The sequence below is a fragment of the Labeo rohita genome, chromosome 22 (genome assembly GCF_022985175.1).
Source record: "Labeo rohita strain BAU-BD-2019 chromosome 22, IGBB_LRoh.1.0, whole genome shotgun sequence".
NCBI lineage: Eukaryota > Metazoa > Chordata > Actinopteri > Cypriniformes > Cyprinidae > Labeo > Labeo rohita.
The window spans coordinates 32,798,268-32,818,758 of record NC_066890.1 but is presented as its reverse complement, the minus strand read 5'-3'; the positions used below and the strand labels follow the sequence as shown (position 1 = coordinate 32,818,758).

The 20,491-nt window shown below is 36.9% G+C and overlaps 1 protein-coding gene across 3 annotated transcripts; it reads right to left on the bottom strand.

The window, feature by feature from the left end:
- Positions 1-2,634: 2,634 nt before the first annotated feature.
- lama3 (laminin, alpha 3) lies at positions 2,635-20,416 on the bottom strand. Of its 3 annotated transcripts, XM_051095356.1 has the most exons (38): positions 20,087-20,416; positions 18,495-18,608; positions 16,809-16,927; positions 16,553-16,633; positions 15,629-15,726; positions 15,485-15,526; positions 15,156-15,307; positions 14,951-15,061; positions 14,725-14,836; positions 14,468-14,629; positions 13,572-13,768; positions 13,348-13,464; positions 13,125-13,279; positions 12,901-13,042; positions 11,835-11,934; positions 11,583-11,699; positions 11,131-11,301; positions 10,862-11,013; positions 10,588-10,779; positions 10,361-10,509; positions 10,110-10,272; positions 9,864-9,991; positions 9,614-9,752; positions 8,732-8,836; positions 8,500-8,648; positions 8,280-8,394; positions 6,855-6,998; positions 6,633-6,763; positions 6,430-6,561; positions 6,201-6,348; positions 5,937-6,046; positions 5,689-5,866; positions 5,464-5,613; positions 5,211-5,373; positions 5,000-5,130; positions 3,253-3,343; positions 3,052-3,168; positions 2,635-2,966 (listed from the first exon to the last, which is right to left on the bottom strand). In XM_051095356.1, exons 1-38 carry the CDS (start codon positions 20,288-20,290, stop codon positions 2,824-2,826), a joined length of 5,124 nt encoding a protein of 1,707 aa, XP_050951313.1. In that variant the 5' UTR covers positions 20,291-20,416; the 3' UTR covers positions 2,635-2,823. The 3 variants fall into 3 exon arrangements, with proteins under 3 accessions (XP_050951313.1, XP_050951312.1, XP_050951314.1); XM_051095355.1 differs by having other exon boundaries at positions 5,464-5,866; XM_051095357.1 differs by lacking the exons at positions 15,485-15,526; positions 15,629-15,726; positions 16,553-16,633; ... (1 more) ...; positions 18,495-18,608; positions 20,087-20,416 and having other exon boundaries at positions 5,464-5,866; positions 15,164-15,305.
- Between the last annotated feature and the right edge of the window lie 75 nt (positions 20,417-20,491).

The following is a 20,491-nucleotide window of genomic DNA, read 5'->3' as shown; positions in this document are numbered from 1 at the left end:
TGAACAGGTTTGGGGATGGCGGCCATCTTGTGGACTGGCTCTGGGATGGCGGCCATCTTGTGGACTGGCTCTGGAACGGCGGCCATCTTGTGGACTGGTTGTGGGAGAGCAGCCATGACGGGTGCAGACTCTGGACGGGCGACCATGACGTGAGCAGGCCCTGGAGCGGCAGGCGTGGCGTGAGCAGGCTTTGGCTTGGTGGATGTGGCTTGAGCAGGCTTTGGCTTGGCAGGCATGACGTGAACAGGCTTTGGCTTAGTGGACGTTTTTCTAACAATTTTGAGAAAAATAGAATTGTGCGATGTAAACTCGAAATTGCAAGATATAAACTCACAATTCTGACGTTTTTCTAACAATTTTGAGAAAAATAGTCAGAATTGTGCGACGTAAACTCGAAATTGCAAGGTATAAACAATTTTGATGTTTTTCTAATAATTTTAAGAAAAATAGTCAGTTGTACGATGTAAACTCGAAATTGCAAGATATAAACTTACAATTCTGACGTGTTTTTTTGTAACAATTTTGAGAAAAAATGTCAGAATTGTGCGATGTACTCAAAAGTGCAAGATTCTGACGTTTTTCTAACAATTTTGAGAAAAATAGTCAGAATTGTGCGACGTAAACTCAAAATTGCAAGATATAAACAATCTTGACGTTTTTCTATTAATTTTAAGAAAAAAAGTCAATTGGACGATGTAAACTCTAAATTTCAAGATATAAACTCACAATTCTGACATTTTTTTAACAATTTTGAGAAAAATTGCAAGATTCTGATGTTTACAAAGAATTTTGAGAAAAATAGAATTGTGTGATGTAAACTCGAAATTGCAAGATATAAACTCACAATTCTGATGTTTTTCTAACGATTTTGAGAAAAAAAATAGTCAAAATTGTGCGATGTAAACTCGAAATTGCAAGATATAAACAATTTTGATGTTTTTCTAATAATTTTAAGAAAAATAGTCAGTTGTACGATGTAAACTCGGAATTGCAAGATATAAACTTACAATTCTGACGTTTTTTTTGTAACAATTTTGAGAAAAATAGTCAGAATTGTGCGACGTAAACTCGAAATTGCAAGATATAAATAATTTTGATGTTTTTCTAATAATTTTAAGAAAAATAGTCAGTTGTACGATGTAAACTCAGAATTGCAAAATATAAACTTACAATTCAGACGTGTTTTTTTGTAACAATTTTGAGAAAAAATGTCAGAATTGTGCGATGTACTCAAAAGTGCAAGATTCTGACGTTTTTCTAACAATTTTGAGAAAAATAGTCAGAATTGTGCGACGTAAACTCAAAATTGCAAGATATAAACAATTTTGACGGTTTTCTATTAATTTTAAGAAAAACAGTCAATTGGATGATGTAAACTCTAAATTGCAAGATATAAACTCACAATTCTGACTTTTTTTAACAATTTTGAGAAAAAATGGCAGAATTGTGCAGTGTAAAATTGCAAGATTCTGACGTTTACAAACAATTTTGAGAAAAATAGAATTGTGCGATGTAAACTCGAAATTGCAAGATATAAACTCACAATTCTGATGTTTTTCTAACAATTTTGAGAAAAAAAATAGTCAGAATTGTCCGATGTAAACTCGAAATTGCAAAATATAAACAATTCTGATGTTTTTCTAGCAATTTTCAAAAAAAAATTCAGAATTGTGCGGTGTAAACTTGAAATTGCAAGATATAAACACAATTCTGACGTTTTTCTCATAAATTTTCAGAAGAATAGTCAATTGTACGATGTAAACTCGAAATTGCAAGATATAAACTCAATTCTGATGTTTTTCTAACAATTTTCAGAAAATTGTACGATGTAAACTCGAAATTGACTTTTTTTCCTCGCAATTTTGAGTTTATCTCTCACAATTCTTTTTCCTGAGAAAAAAGTCAAAGAAAAATACTTGTTCAGTGAAGGAAGAGTTCATTCAGAAGATTCAGGCAATAAAATATGAACCCGAATGCAATAGTCATCCTTTTAAGTCAGCAAAGCACACTTTTTAAAAAGGAGAAGACTAAATTGGAATTACGTATTACACTAACCATTCTTCAACACAGAATTAAGCCTGTGGGTGAGACTTCTGATTCATTAGCTGCCATAGGCAAATAACCACAAAAATAACAACATGCCATAAACAGTACAACTGCACTGCAAACCAGTGAGTTCATAATTAAGATAATACATTAAAATATTATGGTAAGACCCACCAATTTGCAATATCAAGCAGCAAAATTAGCTGTTTTTACAGCTAAAAAATAGCTGGATGCAGATTATTTGTTTTATTTAACCTTTTACCTAAATTAAACCCAATTCTATGAACCGATAATTACAGTAATTTCATATTCACCCCAGTCACGTGTATAACACAAGACAGAAAGCAAAAGAGACATTTCCTGACAGATAGAAATGAGGAAGAAAGCTTTCAGCATGGCCTGAACAAGGAAGTACATGTTATTCACACATTAATGCACATGTTATGAATAAATGATGAAAGTGCAGGCAGACGTCTCAGACTTTATGCCCTGCATAACCTCCTTCTGTGGTGCACATACCAGCTGTGTAAATACATCTATGAGCCACAAGCAGAAGCCATTCAGATGGCAAGAACGACAACTTTATCATTTAAAATATATTTTTATTTCCATACACATTTTTACATTTGAGCCTTCTAAACATTGATTCTAACCATTGAGGAAATGCTTTCATTTTGCCTATCTAGTTTGTTTTTTACACCACTTTAGGAAAACAATTACCAAAACTGTTTTATTCCAAAATTAGTACTGCTGAGCTTTGCTTGATCGCCATTTCTATTATTCTACTGGGCACTCGTTGGTGTTTACAGAGCCGAAAATGCTTGTCACGTCATCAAATGTGACAGGATTTTGATTAAGCCGCACATTTCTCAAACACCCCACATAAGATTCCCGCATTTCCACTTCTTCGCTTCGATTCTCTGCATTAACAGAGACAGAAATGTAAATTATTATGCCTTTTGTGCAAGAAAAGATGCGTTTTTATTACATCAAAGCTGGCTTTACCTGAAATGCCACCGATGTAGATCGTTTCATGCGATGGAGAACGGTATACAGACGTTTGCCTCACTCGTGAGGTCAGTTCATCCACTCTCAGCTCGATGGTCTTCCGTCGTATGGACACTTAAATAAATGAAACCGCACATCTCCTGTAACATTTATGATTTATAATCTACTTCAATTAGAAAAAAAGCAGTAAAATAGTACCTTTCACATAGTGAAATGCATCACAGAGTGGTCGTGTTGGGGTCAGTGTGGTTACATAGCGGCGCTGTCCATCATACGCTTTCAACACCACCTAATGAAGCAAAATCCACACAGATTGCATACTGTATGTGATACTGAACATAATTCTAGCTGGGTTACTTCACCTGAAAATGAAAATTCTGTCATCAATTATTCACCCTTATGTCATTCCTTCATTCATCTTCGGAACATTTTTCGGAACGCTTTCTGACCCTGCATAGACAGCAACGCAGCTACTACGTTCAAGGCCCAGAAATGTAGTAAGGACATCGTTAAAATAGTTTATGTGACATCAGTGGTACAACCGTAATTTTACAAAGATACGAGAATACTTTTTGTCCACAAAGAAAACAAAAATAATGACTTTACAACAATTTCTTGTCTTCCGTGTCAGTCTTCGACACAAGTTCACAAGAGTACAACAACATAAGTTGAATAAAGTCATTATTTCTGTTTTGCTTGAACATAAATATTTTAATTTGTGTTTCGAACATGAACAAAGGTCTGTTTGGAACGACATGAGGGTGAGAATTTACTGACAGAATTTTCATTTTTGGGTGACCTATCCTTTTAAAGCTATAATTAAAAATGTACTTTATGCAAGTACGTTAACGCAAAAACAGTCTTGAATTACAAAGTGTACGCAATCTCAGTGTTGCCACAAGGGTCGCTAGTGGGCATTAGCACTCAATGGGTCTCGTTCGCTAATAATTGTGCGCATTATTCTGCGGTATCTCACAACCGATTCATACATATTTTACGAGGTGGCTAATTCGTACGACTTCACTTGTACGATTTGTCTTGACCCCAGTGATGGGTAGGTTTAGGGGTACATTTACACAAACACAATCTTGAATTACAAGAACATTAACACAAACACAATTTTGTGTTTTTGTGCACAATCTCAGTGTTGCCACAGTGGGCGCTAGTGGGCATTAGCACACACTGGGTCTCATTCACTAATAATTGCGCAAATTATTCAAAACTATCTTACGACCAATTTGTATGTATTTTACAAGGTGGATAATTCGTATGAATTCGTACAACCTCAACTGTATGATTTTGTTCGATTTGTCTAGACCCCAGTCACGGGTAGGTTTAGGGGCGGGGTTAGGGGTAGGTTATTCGTACGAATTCATACAAATTGGGGAACTTGTACAATACATACAATTTAGCAAAAATCATACAAATTTGTATGACCTCATTCGTATGATTTTGTACGATTTGTCTAGACCCCAGTGACGGGTAGGTTTTAGGGGTTGGTCGTATGAATTTGTACAGTTTTCGATAAATTGTATGTATTTTACAACTTCCCCAATAAAATAGTAAGTGTCGGTTGTTCCTATATTACATATATGTTCCATATATCACAAATTTTCACAATAAATTTTAGTACAAAATAACCAATGAATTATGAATTATTTGCGAATATATTTGTATGCAGATTTCATATACGGCAACATTTAGAAAAGAATCTTAGCGATTGTTAGCCAGAAATGTCAACATGCTAATCCACCTTATTTCTCAATTCAAAATAAAGTGAAAAAGCACAAAACATGTTTAGCATGTACAGGATTATAAGCCTGCTAAGCATTAGAGTTCTGCATACTTGCATAAACTTTTCTTCCTTTCAAATCCTGTTTTTACCAATAATAGTGTTATATCTCAAAGAATGCTAAAAATATTCCTAAAATGTATTTTCATTCACCTTTCCTTTCTTGAGAAACAGAGTGAGCGTCCGTTCACGTTTATCGTTTTTGTGGAAGACTAGGCCGGTGAGGTTCCTGGGTCGAAATTCAAAAGCCAGCTTGTATGTAGAACCAAAGAAAAGATACTTTTCTGCAAAACAAAAAACATATTCAATTTCTTGAATGTATTTTTCTGTCTCTATAAACATGTACAAACATGAATTTCCAAACCTAAGATCAAATGTGCGCCATTTCCAGCAAAATAGGCCCCCTTGTCAAGCACGCCTTTGAAGCAGGGCGTAACCCCACGACTGGCAGCTGGATCTGTAAGGAGAACCTTAGAAACCCTGAGGTCACGAATGCATCCAATTACACTCTTCTGAGGTACTTTTTCCTGAGAAAAAAAAAGTGTGATGCATGCTTAACAGAACAGAAGACTTGCGGTTATACCACATGCTGAAATAGGGAAGTTACACGTTCGTACTTGTGTTATGTGAAGCATCTGAAATTTTCCGTGTCCCACATAGACAGGGGACTGCAGACGAAGTGTGAATCCTTTCAACGGATGTCCATCGGGTGTTCGAACGCCATCCACAACTAAATGAAACTTGTGTTGCTTCAAGCTGGACTTGATCTGTAAACACAACATGAAATAAAACTTGAGAAAAACAGTTGTTGAAACACAACATTTTAGCATTTTGCTACATACATTGTGCCAGTCACCATCATTGATCCTCTGAGAGGAGATTACTTCATCTCCCCCAACAGAGAGTTTGACTTTCCCATTATTCAAATACAAGATCACAAGAGGAACACCATGCTTCCCTGAGATTTGGAGTAAAAGTCCTTCAGATGATTTGGTACGGACGTCCAGAGTGAAATTCAGCCTGTATGACAAGAAAGATCTCGTAAATGTGCTGCAAAATGAAGTATTAATATGTAAACAACACCATTTACCTGTTATTGAGCTCCTCTGGATCTATTTTAAACTGCATTTGGCTGTTGGAACCAAGGTGGAAGGTGTTTTTGATGGACTTTGGGTTTTTACAGCCTTGTTTAGATCTTTCCTTTTAAAAAGAGCAAAACACAGAGTATAACAAATGACATTAAATATCACCTTAAAGGAACAGTTCACCCAAAAATTGAAATGTTGTCATTAATTATTCACCCTCATGTCATTCCAAACCCATTTTTAATACAGAGCTTTATAAGGTGAAATACCAAATTGCTGTTGGGTGTAATTCCAATACGTCTTGCACGCTTCTTATAAGTGTCCATAAGGGGGCGCTGTGCATTACAAAATCCCAAAGATACATTTCCAGTCTGGTTGAATCTGCTCAAGTCGGCTGGAATATTGTCGGTCTGTAGACTAAACCATAGGGCCATTATTAGTGGCTTATATGTGTTATATGTCATAATATTACAAGAAGAATATACCATAACATCTAACCTCCGTATATACAGGTTCCTCATACAGCCTACAATTAAACCATTCCCTAAAATCACATTTTCTCCAAAATCAGCAAATGTGGATATTGATGGTGGATCTCCAATATCTGTGTTGTCAACGTTTAGCTGCATCCTGATGGGAAATGTTAAGCATGAAGGGATAAAAAGCATCTTTGCAAGTCAACGACAATGTTTTCATCTTACCCTGCTCCACTTTTGAAGGCTGTTATGTAGTGCCATTTTCCAGTTTCACATTTGTTTGTGGATGTTAATTTTTCTTTACTGTCACTCATTTCGACATAGCCGTTATTCAAAGACAGGGCAAACTCGTTATTCTGAAAACCAAAGGAAAGCATGAATAAATAAAATAAATATGTAACAATTACAATAAAGGTTCAGCTCAGGTTCTGGTCTCAGTCAACTAACCATTCCACCAGTCATTATTAAGGCTGAAACATTCTCCTGAGATGTCTTAAATCCAAATGAAACCATTGTCTCCGGGTCTGTATCTTTAACAGTAGGCGACAGAGAGAGAGAACTCCCAAATTCAAAAGTAGCCTCTCGGGAACCCTGAAAACAACCAACCAGGAACAGTTCAGGTCAATTTATCTTTAAGTCAAACATTTACATATACCTTGCAGAATCTGCAAAATGTTAATTATTTTGCCAAAACAAGAGGAATCATACAAAACGCATGTTATTTTATTATTTAGCACTGACCTGAATAAGATACTTCACATAAAAGATGTTTTCATGTAGTCCACAAGAGAAAATAATAGTTGAATTTATAAAAATGACCCTGTTCAAAAGTTTAAATACACTGAATGGTAGTATGAATGGTACACCTATGTTACCTGAATGATCAACAGCTGTTTTTTTATGAGTTGTTCATGAGTCCGTTGTTTGTCCTGAACAGTTAAACTGCCCACTTTTTCAGAATTTAGGAAAAATCCTTCAGGCCCCACAGATTCTTTGGTTTTTCAGCAGTTTTGTGTATTTGAACCCTTTTCAACAATGACAGTGAAAAGATGGATCATGAAATCATACAGAGGATAAACTGAGGGACTTCTATGCAACTATTACAGAAGGTTCAAACACTCACTGACCCTTCAGAAGGAAAAATGATGCATTAAGAGCCGGGGGGTGAAAACTTTTGAATAGAATGAAAATGTGTACACTTTTTCATTTAGTACTGCCCTTTAGAAGACAAAGTAAGTTAAATTGACCCTGATCGTAAAATTCCAAAAGTTTTCAACCCCTCCCCCAAAAGCCGGCTCATAATGAATTGTGTTTCCTTCTGGAACATTAGTGAGCGTTTAAATCTTCTGTAATAGTTGCATATGAGTCCCTCAGTTGTCCTCAGTGTGAAAAGATGAATGTCAAAGTCATACAGTCACTGTTTGAAAGGGTTCAAATACATAAAAATGCTGAAAAAAACAAAGGATTTGTATGACCTGAAGGATTTTTCTGAAGAACAGCAGGCAGTTTATCTGTTCGGGACAAACAAGGGACTCATGAACAAAAACCACTAAAAAAAAAAAAAAAAAATAGTGGATTATTCAGGTAACAACACAGTTAAGAATCAAGTGTATGTAAACTTCTGAATGGGGTCATTTTTATAAATTCAGCTATTATTTTCTCTTATGGACTATATGTAAATGTCTTTTGTGTGAAATATCTTATTCAGGTCAGCACTAAATAAAAAATAACATGCATTTTGTATGATCCCTCTTATTTTGGTAAAATAACTAACATTTTGCAGATTCTGCAAGGTGTATGTAAACTTTTGACTTCAACTGTACAAGTAATCTAACAAAACCTACTAACTACTAGTAATCTAACATAACTTACCAGCAAAAGATTTGGACAACCTCGGACGATTCCAACTTCCTCTGTAAAAGAAGCACTGACATCTACCAGGACATTTCTGACACATCCTCTAAATGGCGGAAGAACAATATTATATCTAAGGGCAAAAAATATATATATAGTATTATTATTTACTCTGTCCTTAATTATGAAACGATGAAGAAATGCACTAATAAACAAGCATAAAAGAAAATTAAACTACTTTTCCCGAACTGCTAGCGGAACACCACCAATGTAGGCATCCTCGAAAAGCCCTTTGACATTTCCAAGCAAAATGTTGATGTAGCTTGTGACAGTTATCATTGTTGGTCTATTTGTAGCCACAGACATTCTGATCTGGATGGAGTTTGTCTAAAGGAAAAAATCGGATATAATGTAATAGGCATAGAAATATAACAAGTAGTAATTATATATTAAATGGAAAAGTTACTTACTTGGGGAAATACTTTAACTTGGGACTTTTCAACAATTGTTACGCTTTCGTTTTGTGTTCGCAAAACAATATAGCCTCCTTCCAACGTAACTAAGAAGTGCAAGCTCTGTAAACAAAAGAAAAAAAAAACGCTTAAAGTGATAGTTCACCCAAAAATGAAGATTACCCCATTGTTTTACTCACCCTCAAGCCATCCTAGGTGTATGTGACTTTCTTCTTTGAGACTACAAGATAAATTATTTAGTTATTTAGTTATATTAAAAATGTCCTGCCTCTTCCGATCTTTATAATGGCAGTGAATGGCTGTTGAGATTTTGAAGTCCAGTAAAGTACATCCATCTATCATAAAAAGTGCTCCACACAGCTCCGGGGGATTAATAAAGGCCTTCTAAAGAGAATCAATGCTTTTGTGTAAGAAAAATATCTTCTAGCATCCGCTAACTGCCGTATGCGTGATCACGAAAGAGCGGCGTTCCATCAGATGACGTAGGACATAGGACAAATGGTTTTCTTACACAAACGCTTCAAAAGGCCTTTGGAGCACCCATGTTGAGCACTTTTTATGATGGATGGATGCACTTTATTGTACTTCAAAATGTTAACAGCCATTCACTGCCATTTTAAAGCTTGGAAAAGCCAGGACATTTTTTAACATAGCTCTGACTGTATTAGTCAGAAAGACTAGTCATACACATCTAGGATGGTTTGAGGGTGAATAAATCATGGTGTAATTTTCATTTTTGACTGAACTATCCTATTAAATTCAATTGTCTAACATTACCAATCAAAAATTTTTTTTTTTTTTTAATATCTTGATTCAAATGCTAGATTTTTGTGATTCTGTGGTGGTATGAAGTGTTGGTTATATGAATCAAGTTTTTACCTCATTTCCCATGTAAAAAAGCACTGCATCCATTTGATGACTTGTAACAGAGAACCTAATAGAAGATTTCAGGTTTGATACATCAACTTTTCCATAACCTGTGCCATCAAAATAATCTTCCAACGTGTGGACTTTTCCCCTAGGGAAGAAATATCGGAACAGTGATGCAAAACTTTGAAGTAGAGATAAAGACCTCATCTGCAAGATAAACAAAAAACCTCTGATGGCTTAAGATAACATTATCAAGTACCTTTGACACATGTCGTTTTTTGTGACATTGGTGGCACGCTGAAAGTTGTACAAGCCAAGGATTCGATCGTTTAACATAGAAAACTCAATACAGCCCTTGTATCCTGGGTACCGAAGCTCTTCAGGTGGCTAAAAGGCCAAATCCAGAACATAGAGAGGGGAAAGTTTGACAAAAAACAGGAAAAAGCATGAGAACTGTGAAAAAGTATAGCTGAAAAAAGCTCAACTCTTTTGTTGGCTTATTTACCTTAAAATCTTTGGGGTATCCGCCCACATATAAGACGACCTCATTGGGATCCAGATCGAGCAATCCACTCATGTTTGTAGACTTTTTAGTTATGGGCGTCTGCGCTTTTGGTTCAGCTGAAGTGAAAGTCTCAGTGTATATGACCTGCGCATCTTGATAAACTCTTGATTTGGGAATAAAAAGGCGCAAATGGTTTTCAGAAATGCAAATTCATATAAATCTGTGGAGATCTACATTGATAAATAGTGTACCTGCGGAAATCCACCCTATCCATAAAAGCTTTGTCATTGCTGGACTTGGTGATTTCGCTGGTCTTTATCTCATTATAATGGCCACCCACTTTGTAGACACAAAACAGGACATCATTCTTCACAACCAGGCCAATGAAATCCCCGATTGTCTGTGGATTAAAAAAGCTACTAGTAAAACAATGCTCCGATGCATCCCTAATTAAATAAGTAACGAAAATCCTCCTCACATGCTTATTTCCAAGATAAAAAACAAACTGGTTGTTTTCCGAACCCAGTTGGCGTCTACGTCTTCCATCGCCTCGAGCTTTTGGTTGGTGCAGAGAAAGATTAAGAGCTGTGAAGGCTCTGAAGTCTTCCAAGTCTTTAGGAGTTCGAAGTTCAATGTGAGCTTCACCAGAAAAAAAGATAGGCCCTCTGATCTAGGAATGTAAGAGAGAGGCACGAGAATAAACATCTGGAGGTGGTTGGAGAAACATCTGCTCTGCTTTCCTCAGAACTTACTCTGTTGGCTGCATCTCTGGTCTGTTCGATCGAGTCTTTGATTCTTTGGATGCTGTTGGAGATGTTGGCTGAACTAGGCAGGTGCTGGCTTTGGTTCTCCACGTTGTTTAGTTTGTCAATCAGTGAAGGGAAAGACTGATCCAGGTTTGTCACTGTGAGGGATTAAGAAGATTGAGCATTCAGTGATGTTCCTCAGAATTAATGAAAAACTTAATATTGTACATTTGATCAACTCAGGGTCTCTGGAAAGAAAAACTGAGGAGACTGACATGTTTTGTTGACGCCATCAAGTAAGTCGTTCAGGTTCGAATCATTAGAGGAAATCTTGATTTTGCTAAGTTCTTCACTGATGTTTTGCATTCTGGTCACTGCAACACTTGCTGTGGCGTTCACATCTGCAGCACCTTCCTTGGCTTGGTTGATGAGGACACGAATATCATCTTAAAAAAATAAAAATCAAAAAATCAAACCACCAAACTGTTCATCTACAGGGTCCAGGTGTCCTGCAGAGTTTTGCACCTCTAACTTGCCTCAACACACCTGCTTGGAAGTTTCTAATATTCCTAGTGAGACCCTTGATTAGACGGTTCAGGTGTTTAATCAGAGTTGGAGCTAAACTCTACAGGACACTGGCCTTCCAGGACCGAGGTTGGAGACCCCTGGACAAGTCCATTGAGATATTCACTGTGTGAAAATGTTTGAGCAAAATGGAGTTTCTTACCCCTTTTGATGCTGTTCATCCTCCCCAACACATCTTGCAAGACTTGCTCCAGCTCGTTCTGTTTGTCTTTGGCCTGTTGGATCAGGTTCTTGTAAGTTTCACATTTTTGCGTGACATCTGTAGATGACAGTTTTGTTATTAAACAGCACAGCATGACCGTGAAAAACCCATAAATTTATATGATTATATTATAAGTTTATTTTATGCTATTTTATGTTTTGCTACAGTTTTATTAAATGTGAAAATGGCAACCTTTTAGCTGTATCTCCGCTTCCTTGGCTTTCACCAACAGAATATTTGCAAGATTTTTCAAATCGTTGGCTTTATTTTGTAGATCTTGTCCTCGTACATCCTGGGACATGAAATTAACGGGAAGAAAGTAAGTTTGATTCAGGCAGAACAACTAAATTTTCAATAATTTTATAAAACTTTAAAATGTAATAAAACTCAACATCCGTTTTTCGTACTGTTTAGTGTTGACGTGACGATAAATCACAAATCGAGGAATGATTCTGCATTGATTCTGAGATTTTCCAAATGCAATGCGATTCTCTCTCGAATCAGTTCTGAGCTTAGTTTTTAACAGCAAATGCTTTGTAAACAACTGTTTTTCAATTCCTTACACATAATTGAACCTAAAATAATCATTCATAAAGGCTGAAGCGAATTACAAGGGTGTCCACAGTGGGTTACATAAACCTTGTGTCATAAAAGTGTCCTGAGCCGAGCAGGGTTACCTGTTTTTTTAGAAACAAATCTCACCCAAATTGCTACTCAAAACTAGCCCAATCACGTTTAAAATACACATTTTCTGGCAAGTTTCCTGTGGTAAAATTTGCATTCCAGGGGCTAAATATCACGTTACTGGGGTCACTTAAATGTGCCACTTCAAACATGTGGGCATGAAAAACTACTTACGACTAGAGTGCTAAAGTAGTCAATTCTGCCTGAAAACAGCTTGGCAACACCGGAGCCAAGGTGCAATTACACAAACTTGGCAACACTGGAGCCAAGGTGCAATTACATGAATTACATGACTTTCTTCAGTGCTCTTCTTCATGAGCATTTGAGTGTTGTCAAAGACTAGATTAGAGCGCCATTTCTGTTAAAAACTAAGCTCAGAATTGATTACAGAGAGAACTGTGATGTATTCGGAAAATCTCAGAATCGATTTATCGTTGCAACCCGAACTGTACATTATAAGGTTATGATGACTAAATTCACTTGTAGCATTTAAAACAATTGATTTTACCATTTAAGTTTGTATTTATTTTGACAAAACAACATTTTAAAATCCACCATTTCTCATCACTTATACCTCAAAAGCCTGGTCTGCCGCTTCTTTAGCATGTTTGGCGGCAGCTTCCGCCTCCTTAATGGCATCAATGACATCTGTAAATGCTTCGATGGCTTCGACTGCTTTCTGAACAGCAGTTGAGTTGGTGATGTTCAGTATGACCCTACAAAACCATGTTATACAAACATTCAGTCATTAAAATGTCAATAAAAAGAAAAACATGGTTTCAGGATCTTGTGACATACATTTGAAAGTCCATAGCTAGTTTCATAAGTTCCTCCGCATGCTCCTCAGCCCGTCTCACAATTCCGGCCTTAGCGGTAGCATTGGAAAGGAGCTTGAGTTTTGCGTCTAGTTCGTTTTTTGCTCCATCAATCATAGCTGCTAGATGAGTAATTTCCTGGTAGAGGATGAAAGGTAAGTATCCAAACTGGTGAACGCCTACAAAAGAATATCATTATTTGTCACCTTTGTTAGGTCAGCCATCATTTTTTGGAGATCCAGTGTCTCTTTTAGTGTCCTTCTGGTCATGTCCACATTGGCTATGATATTTCCTTGGTTTTTCCCCAATACCTTTAACTGTTTCTGTTGAACAAACAATCCATGAAGGTGTGAATAAATGCAGGTGTTATACAGCGGTGGTTCTCAAAGACAGTATTGAAGACATTCTTCAACTGTTATTATTTCGTTACCAAAATATTTCTCAGCTGTTCCTCATTGAGTTTATTGACATCATTGGCCTTGATCACGTCATGCTCTGCATATTTAAGTGCCTCTTGTATATCTCTAAGATCTTCTGCTTGATCCATGAGTTTTTGTCTAATACGATCGGCCACTATCAAGGAGCCATTCAGAGGAACCATCAGGTCATTCAAGATGAGGTTGAGTACTGTAAGAGAAACAAGCACGCTTGAAACCATATAGGACACAGGTGCCCAAACTCGGTCCTGGAGGGCCGGTGTCCCGCAGAGTTTAGCTCCAACCCCAATTAGACACAACTGAACCATCTAATCAAGCTCTTACTAGGCATACTGGTACTTCCCGGCAGGTGTGTTAAGGCAAGTTGGAGCTAAACTCTGCAGGACACCGGCCCTCCAGGACCGAGTTTGGGCACCGCTGACATAGGAGCTTGGTCACTACTAAGAATCCTAAAAGAAAGTCCTAAGTCAGGGTTGTCCATTCCAGCTCCTGGAGGGCCAGTGTGCTGCAGAGTTTACCTCCAACCCCAATTAAACACACCTGAACCAGTTAATCAAGCTCTTACTATGCATACTAGACTTCCGGCAGGTGTGTTGAGGCAAGTTGGAGCTAAACTCCGCAGGACACTGACCGTCCAGGACAGAGTTTAGGCACCGCTGATATAGGAGGTTGGTCACTACTAAGGAACCTAAAACAAAGTCCTAAATGAGGGTTTGTTCAGTCTGGCTCCTGGAGGGCCAATGTCCTACAGAGTTTAGCTCCAACCCAAAACCCATCAAAATCAGCTACTCAAGGTGTTCCACTAAAAACTTCCAGGCAGTTGTGTTGGGAAAAGTTGGAGCTATACTCTGCAGGACGTTGGCCTTTCAGGATTATGCAGTTGACTCACGTTTTCGTGCTTTTCTGAGTTCCTCATTAGCTAGTTCTGTCTGAATCCTGCAGCTTTGTTTTCGCATCTTCTTCAGCATCCACAGGGCTTCTTTGATCATCCTGGCGGCCTCTTCTGTGTTCCCACCTGTGTGGTTTGATTGCTTCAACTCGTCCAAGAACTCTACATGGACCAAGTGCAACAGGTAAGTAAGATGAAAGAAGACTTTTCAAGAAGAAATTGGTTATGAAAAGCTCAGCTGCATCTAGTAGGTTTACCTTGTATCTTTTGTAAGAGATTTACACTCTCAGATCGTAGGTTGTCCCCTCTTTGATAAGTTTGGTCCAGAGTTTTTAACAACTGACCTGCAGTACAAAACATCTCAATTGCCTGTAGAAACAAACAGAAATTGTAGTTGCAATTCCAGGTCAGTTAATGACAATAGATTTGACACTCCATTTTATGGATGACATAAAGACACACCATCATAAACAGTAACAGTACCTTGTTATTGAGAACGGTGAGGTCATCTTTGACACTTTCAAGATCAGATTCAAGCTCCAAAACCTTTGGTTTCAGTCCGACGACAGATTTAGAGTACTTGTGGACCAAAACCTAAAGAAGTAAAGATGATTTTCAAAAAAACGTCAAAATACTTGGTGTTTCAATGTCATTCCAAAGCATTGGTATGGAAGATTCTTGTAGGGACCTTTGTACCAGCAATGGCATCTTCAAGTTTTTTCAGTCCTGTGTGTGAAGTAGCATTCCGACTATAAGACTCAAGTTGAGTCTTCAGTCTGGAGAGCTCATCATCCATCGCGTTAAGATCATCCATTAACTTAATGACACAGGTATCGCACTCTAACAGGAAAAAGATCAATCCAGATCTTAATTGTTCGTCACATTTGCCTATCAATAATATGTTCTCGGAATTAAACAGAAATATATGCAGAAATATATAGGCCCACAATATTATGAAATGTTTTTAAAGGAATTTTAAATAATTTTTAAGGATTCTTTTTGTTTTGAGGAACAAACCAAGGCAGTTGCCAGTATCTGGGTCATCTGCTTCATAACAATCTATGAGAACAATATATTATAATTATTATTATTACTATTTATATATTATTGTTGTTATTATTATTATGTATATTATTATGTAAATCAGGAGAGCTTTCTTACCGCCTGTTAGGGGGTCACATACGTTACGATGGTCACAATCACACGGCTGACAACTTCCTCTTTCCGCTAAAGGGTTGCCGTAATATCCAAGCGCACACCTAAAATACAAATTAAATGAGAATCTCGCTTATATTTCATGCACATTTTTGTGGTTTTTAACTAAATTATTTGTACATATCAGGGGCTTGTCCTCCCAGAAGGCAAGAGAGCCAGTGCCTCCTCAAAATATTGGTTGAGAAAAAAAAATCATAGAAAAAAACAAACAAAAAAAACAAAGCCAATATTACAAAATATAACATTATAAAGTATAAATCACTCGTTTTTCTAAAGAAACATTCAACAGCGACACCAGAGCCCAGTGAGTTTTAACAGACGCTCTAAAGCATGCGGTGAGTTTGTTGGGGGGTAATGATTGGATATGACGGGTTATGTACGGCTGTGATTGGTTTATGCGATAAATCCCGCCTCTTGTATTCATACGCGTTCGGCATTAGCAAATCAGTCTGAATAAATATAACAGCGTTAATAGGAAGACTAATAAAAAAAGTAAGTAAACAATGCACACACTTAGATATAACCACTTTGTTACATCAAAATAGGACTTAAAACATGATCTGTGGGAGTTTTTAGTGAGTAATTAACTTTAAAGTAAATCTCCGTCTGTGACTAACATTTACCGAGCTTTGATGGCTGAAATTTAAAAATAGTTAAAAGTTAACTATTATAAGAATAGCTGAACATAAGTTTACAAATAAAACATATTGTTTAAATTGTTACTGCCTTGATTTATTATTTTGGAATAAATGTAACTTGACGAGATTCATACTTGGCTTTATTAAATAGAATATTGATTACATTGTCACCATAAAAATATAAAATAGTTTTTTTTCTGATAGTGTAGGTAATGTTTAAGAGAAGACGCACCTCTCACATTGAACTCCAGAGTAACCAGGTTTGCACAAACACTCAAACTCATCTCCAACCCTAAGACATCCGACTGCAAAACTGCACAAACAAATTAATAAGCAGTAATTTAATAAATTAATTAAAATAAGCAATAAAAATACTCAAAATATTTAAACAATGAAAATTTTATTTTATCAACATAGGTGTATTCAGTTATATTGACAAAAGTGAATCTGTCATGCATGTTTTTTTTTATCACTAGATGGCATTTCACCTCTTGGATGGGTCTGCTAAGGGACAAGGACACATATGACAGGTTCTCATAACGGCACTGCCGTAGTAACCCTCCATGCAACGCTCGCAGTGGTCGCCGGCTGTATTAAACTGGCAGTTCTGCAAATACAGCATGATTTCAAAGTGAAACTAAGCACAAAACAATAAAGTGGAGATGTGTTACTAGATAAAAAATACAAGCCTGGGCAAGATTCATTTTATCTGACATTCTTTATCACAATCTGTGAAACACCTTTTCTTGTAAGTGACATAGTAATAAAATAAATGAAGGGCATAATAACAGAGATTAAGGGAATGGGAGATGTAAAATAACAACTTTATCAAAAGAAAGTTATTTAAAAGGACAATTAACCCAAAATATGAAAATTAGCCCTTTATTTACTCACTCTCCAGGCATCCATATTAGATGCATTCCTTCTTTCAGACGAATGCAATCTGAGTTATTTTAAAAATGATCCTGACACTTTCAAGCTTTAGATTTGCAGTGGGCTTGTTAAGTGATGATGTTCTTCATCCAACGAACACTGTTTCCAGGTCCAAACCCCAACTCATTTTTATTAGAGTATACTATCTCAGCAGCTGTTTATGAACACCGATTATTCATATTAAACATTTAAGCTAAACGTTTTCAAATTCACCTTGTACACTACACTCTCCGTGCTCACAGCAACCCAAACAAAAATAATTTTTATTTTTATTTATTTATATTTATATTTATATTTTTATTGTTTGGCTATCTGGGATTTCAGTATGGAGTCAAAAGGTAGGATTATAATTTTTTGGTAGTATTATATCACATTGTGAGTGTATGATTAGTACCGTTTGTTGTTTTCTCCTGTCATCTGATAGAGCGTTTGGATCCGGAAGTGATGCTTGACGTCAGACTTAACAAGCAAACAGGCGAGTGTTTTTCTTCATCAGTCCAAAACAAGTCCAATAAAGTCCATCCATCCATCCATAATAAAAAGTGGTTCACAGGGGGGTAAATAAAGGTCTCCTGTAGCGAATCGATGCATTTTTGTAAGAAAAATATCCATATCTAAAACGTTATAATCACTTTAATGTAGCTTGCGCCAACTGGTCGTACACGGAAGCAGCTCCGGGCGGATGACGCGCCATGGAGAAACCAAAACAAAACAACATGAATTAGAAGTTCAAAATGAGGATTTGTAAAGAAAAATGTACCAAATAATAAACCAAGAGGAGAATGATTTTCCTTTGGTAAAGTAAGGAAACTTTGCTTCCTTTGCTCCTGTAAACAAACATTGGCAAACGTCAACATCCTGTTTCCGTGTATGTCCAGTTGGCGCAAGCTAGATTACAGTGATTATAATGTTTTAGATATGGACATTTTTCTTACAAAATGTATCGATTTGCTACAGCAGACCTTTAGTCATCCCCTGGAGCCATGTGGAGCACTTTTTATTATGGATGGATGCACTTTATTGGACTTGTTTTGGACTGATGAAGAGAAACACCCACATATTCCAATTCTAAAGCTTGGAGGTGCCAGGATAATTTTTAATATAACTCCGATTGCATTTGTTTGAAAGAAGGAAATCATATACATCTAGGATGCCTGGAGGGTGAGTAAATAATGGGCTAATTTTCATTTTTGGGTGAACTATCTCTTTATTTAAGATTTTAAAAAATAAAAATACAATACCAAACATTTTCCAGTATGTGGGTCGCAGTCATTGGACAGGCCATTGCAGTTGCATGGCACACAGTGTCCCTTATATGGTCCTCTTCTCTTTCTGTAATAACCATGATCACAATCCTGTAATGGTGAAGAAAAAATGCAGATCACATGAGATACATCACATATAGAGGGTTTGCACTTACGTCACGATTTGGTAAGTTACCTGATGCATGGCCATATTGGCAATACTTGGATGTAAACAACAGCATGGATTGCACAGTTACTGTACGTTGTATGTTGTTCTGCTAATTTATGCTGTCTAAACCATGGACAAAATGTGTGAAAACTGCTAAATCATATAAAGAAGGACTTAGTAAGTAGGAAAGGGTGCAATATTTTTACAAACTAAAGTTAATAGGTGGCAAAGATATGTAGGAGCACAGTTTTAATTAAGATATTAGCCTAATATTTCACCTACCTGACTGGAAATGATAAGAACAAATGAATTTTGTCAAGATTCTTGCCTTGGAAATCCTAGTTCAGTTTGGGCAACCACAAACACCTTTTGTTCCCCAGACAGTTTTTTCACTCTTCTCCTTGATTTGAACTTTTGACAACTATAGCAATCCAAATGTTTTTCCCAGTCTGACCAATTAGTACAAGTGCAAGCATGACAATAACTGATAATTTTCAGCAGCAATAATCAGCAAAATATGTGAGTTTCATTTGGTTCAGTGGCATTGTTTACAATCCGTGCTGCCAATATGGCCGACTGATAGACTCATTGAAAACACTGGGAGGTGCGAATCCGGACTTTAACCCTGAAGGTACGTTGTTGTTTTACAACCTGACAAAGCAAGACAGGCAGGCCACTGCAACAACTTGAATGCTGTGGAGTACTGGGTAGAACATAAGGGTTAATGATTTCCAGGGTAGGTATATTTATTTCCTATTTGTTTATGCTGGCTGCATGCCAGCGCGTTCACGCTAAATCCTTATCTGGCATACCTTACGAAAGCATGTTTGATCCTGTTTGGCCCGGGGGTCCCAACAGTTTAGAATTTGCATACATGAAGGGTTTACACTTTGAACCTGCCTGCGAATTGATCTATATTCACAGTCCGAGTCATTTCCGTGAAACGGTTCATAAGTTCAAAAATGATTCAGTGGTTCTCTTACGTCATCGCGTGGTCAATATGTAAAAATACGTTTCTGTTTATAATAGTTGCTTATGTAAAAACTGTGTTCAATAAGTGTATTTGAGATAGTTCGGTGAGTCAGTGAAGCACTGTTCGGACTGATTCAAATGAATCATTTTGTAAACTGGCTCAATGGATTCACTAATAAGCCTGAACTCAAACGATTTGTTGACGAATCGTTGGCTGAATTCGGAACATACATTAGTACAGATTAATATGGTAGTAGCTGATGCATCAGACCCAAGTGATCTAGTTAAATATTTGTTCACTTATTCCTATCACTGCTGAAACAAACATCTTAAACTAGCCTAAGTTACTTTGCTCATCTTAGTTGGTTCAAAGTGTTTTTTAGCTTAATTAAACAGCCTGGTTTAAGGCTTTTTAAGCAGCAAGGCATTTTTACAACAACAATCTTACCTTAATGTGTGTTGAATCACAATACTTTCTAAATATATGCCTCCATGACGGTTGATTGCTGTTGTTTTTGACTTGAATGTCATTGTCCCACCACAATGTCGTTGGACGTCCCAGTTCATCTGCAGATACCCAGAGATCCAGAGTGAACAGCAGCAGTACTCCAGTCCACATCATTTGCACTCCCAGGTATAAGAACTTAGCCATTTATAAATGCACATGCCATATATGCTTTCACTGCGACTTCTTGCACCTACAACGACAACCTGTGTGTGGTCTTCACTCCTGGCAAACTACCTTTTCTTCCTGTTTCTCTCGCAGGTGTGTGATAGCGGTGTGTACAGAAGAGAGGTAGGGCAGTGATTTTTTTTTTTTTTTTTTTTTTTTTTTTTTACACACAATTTAGTA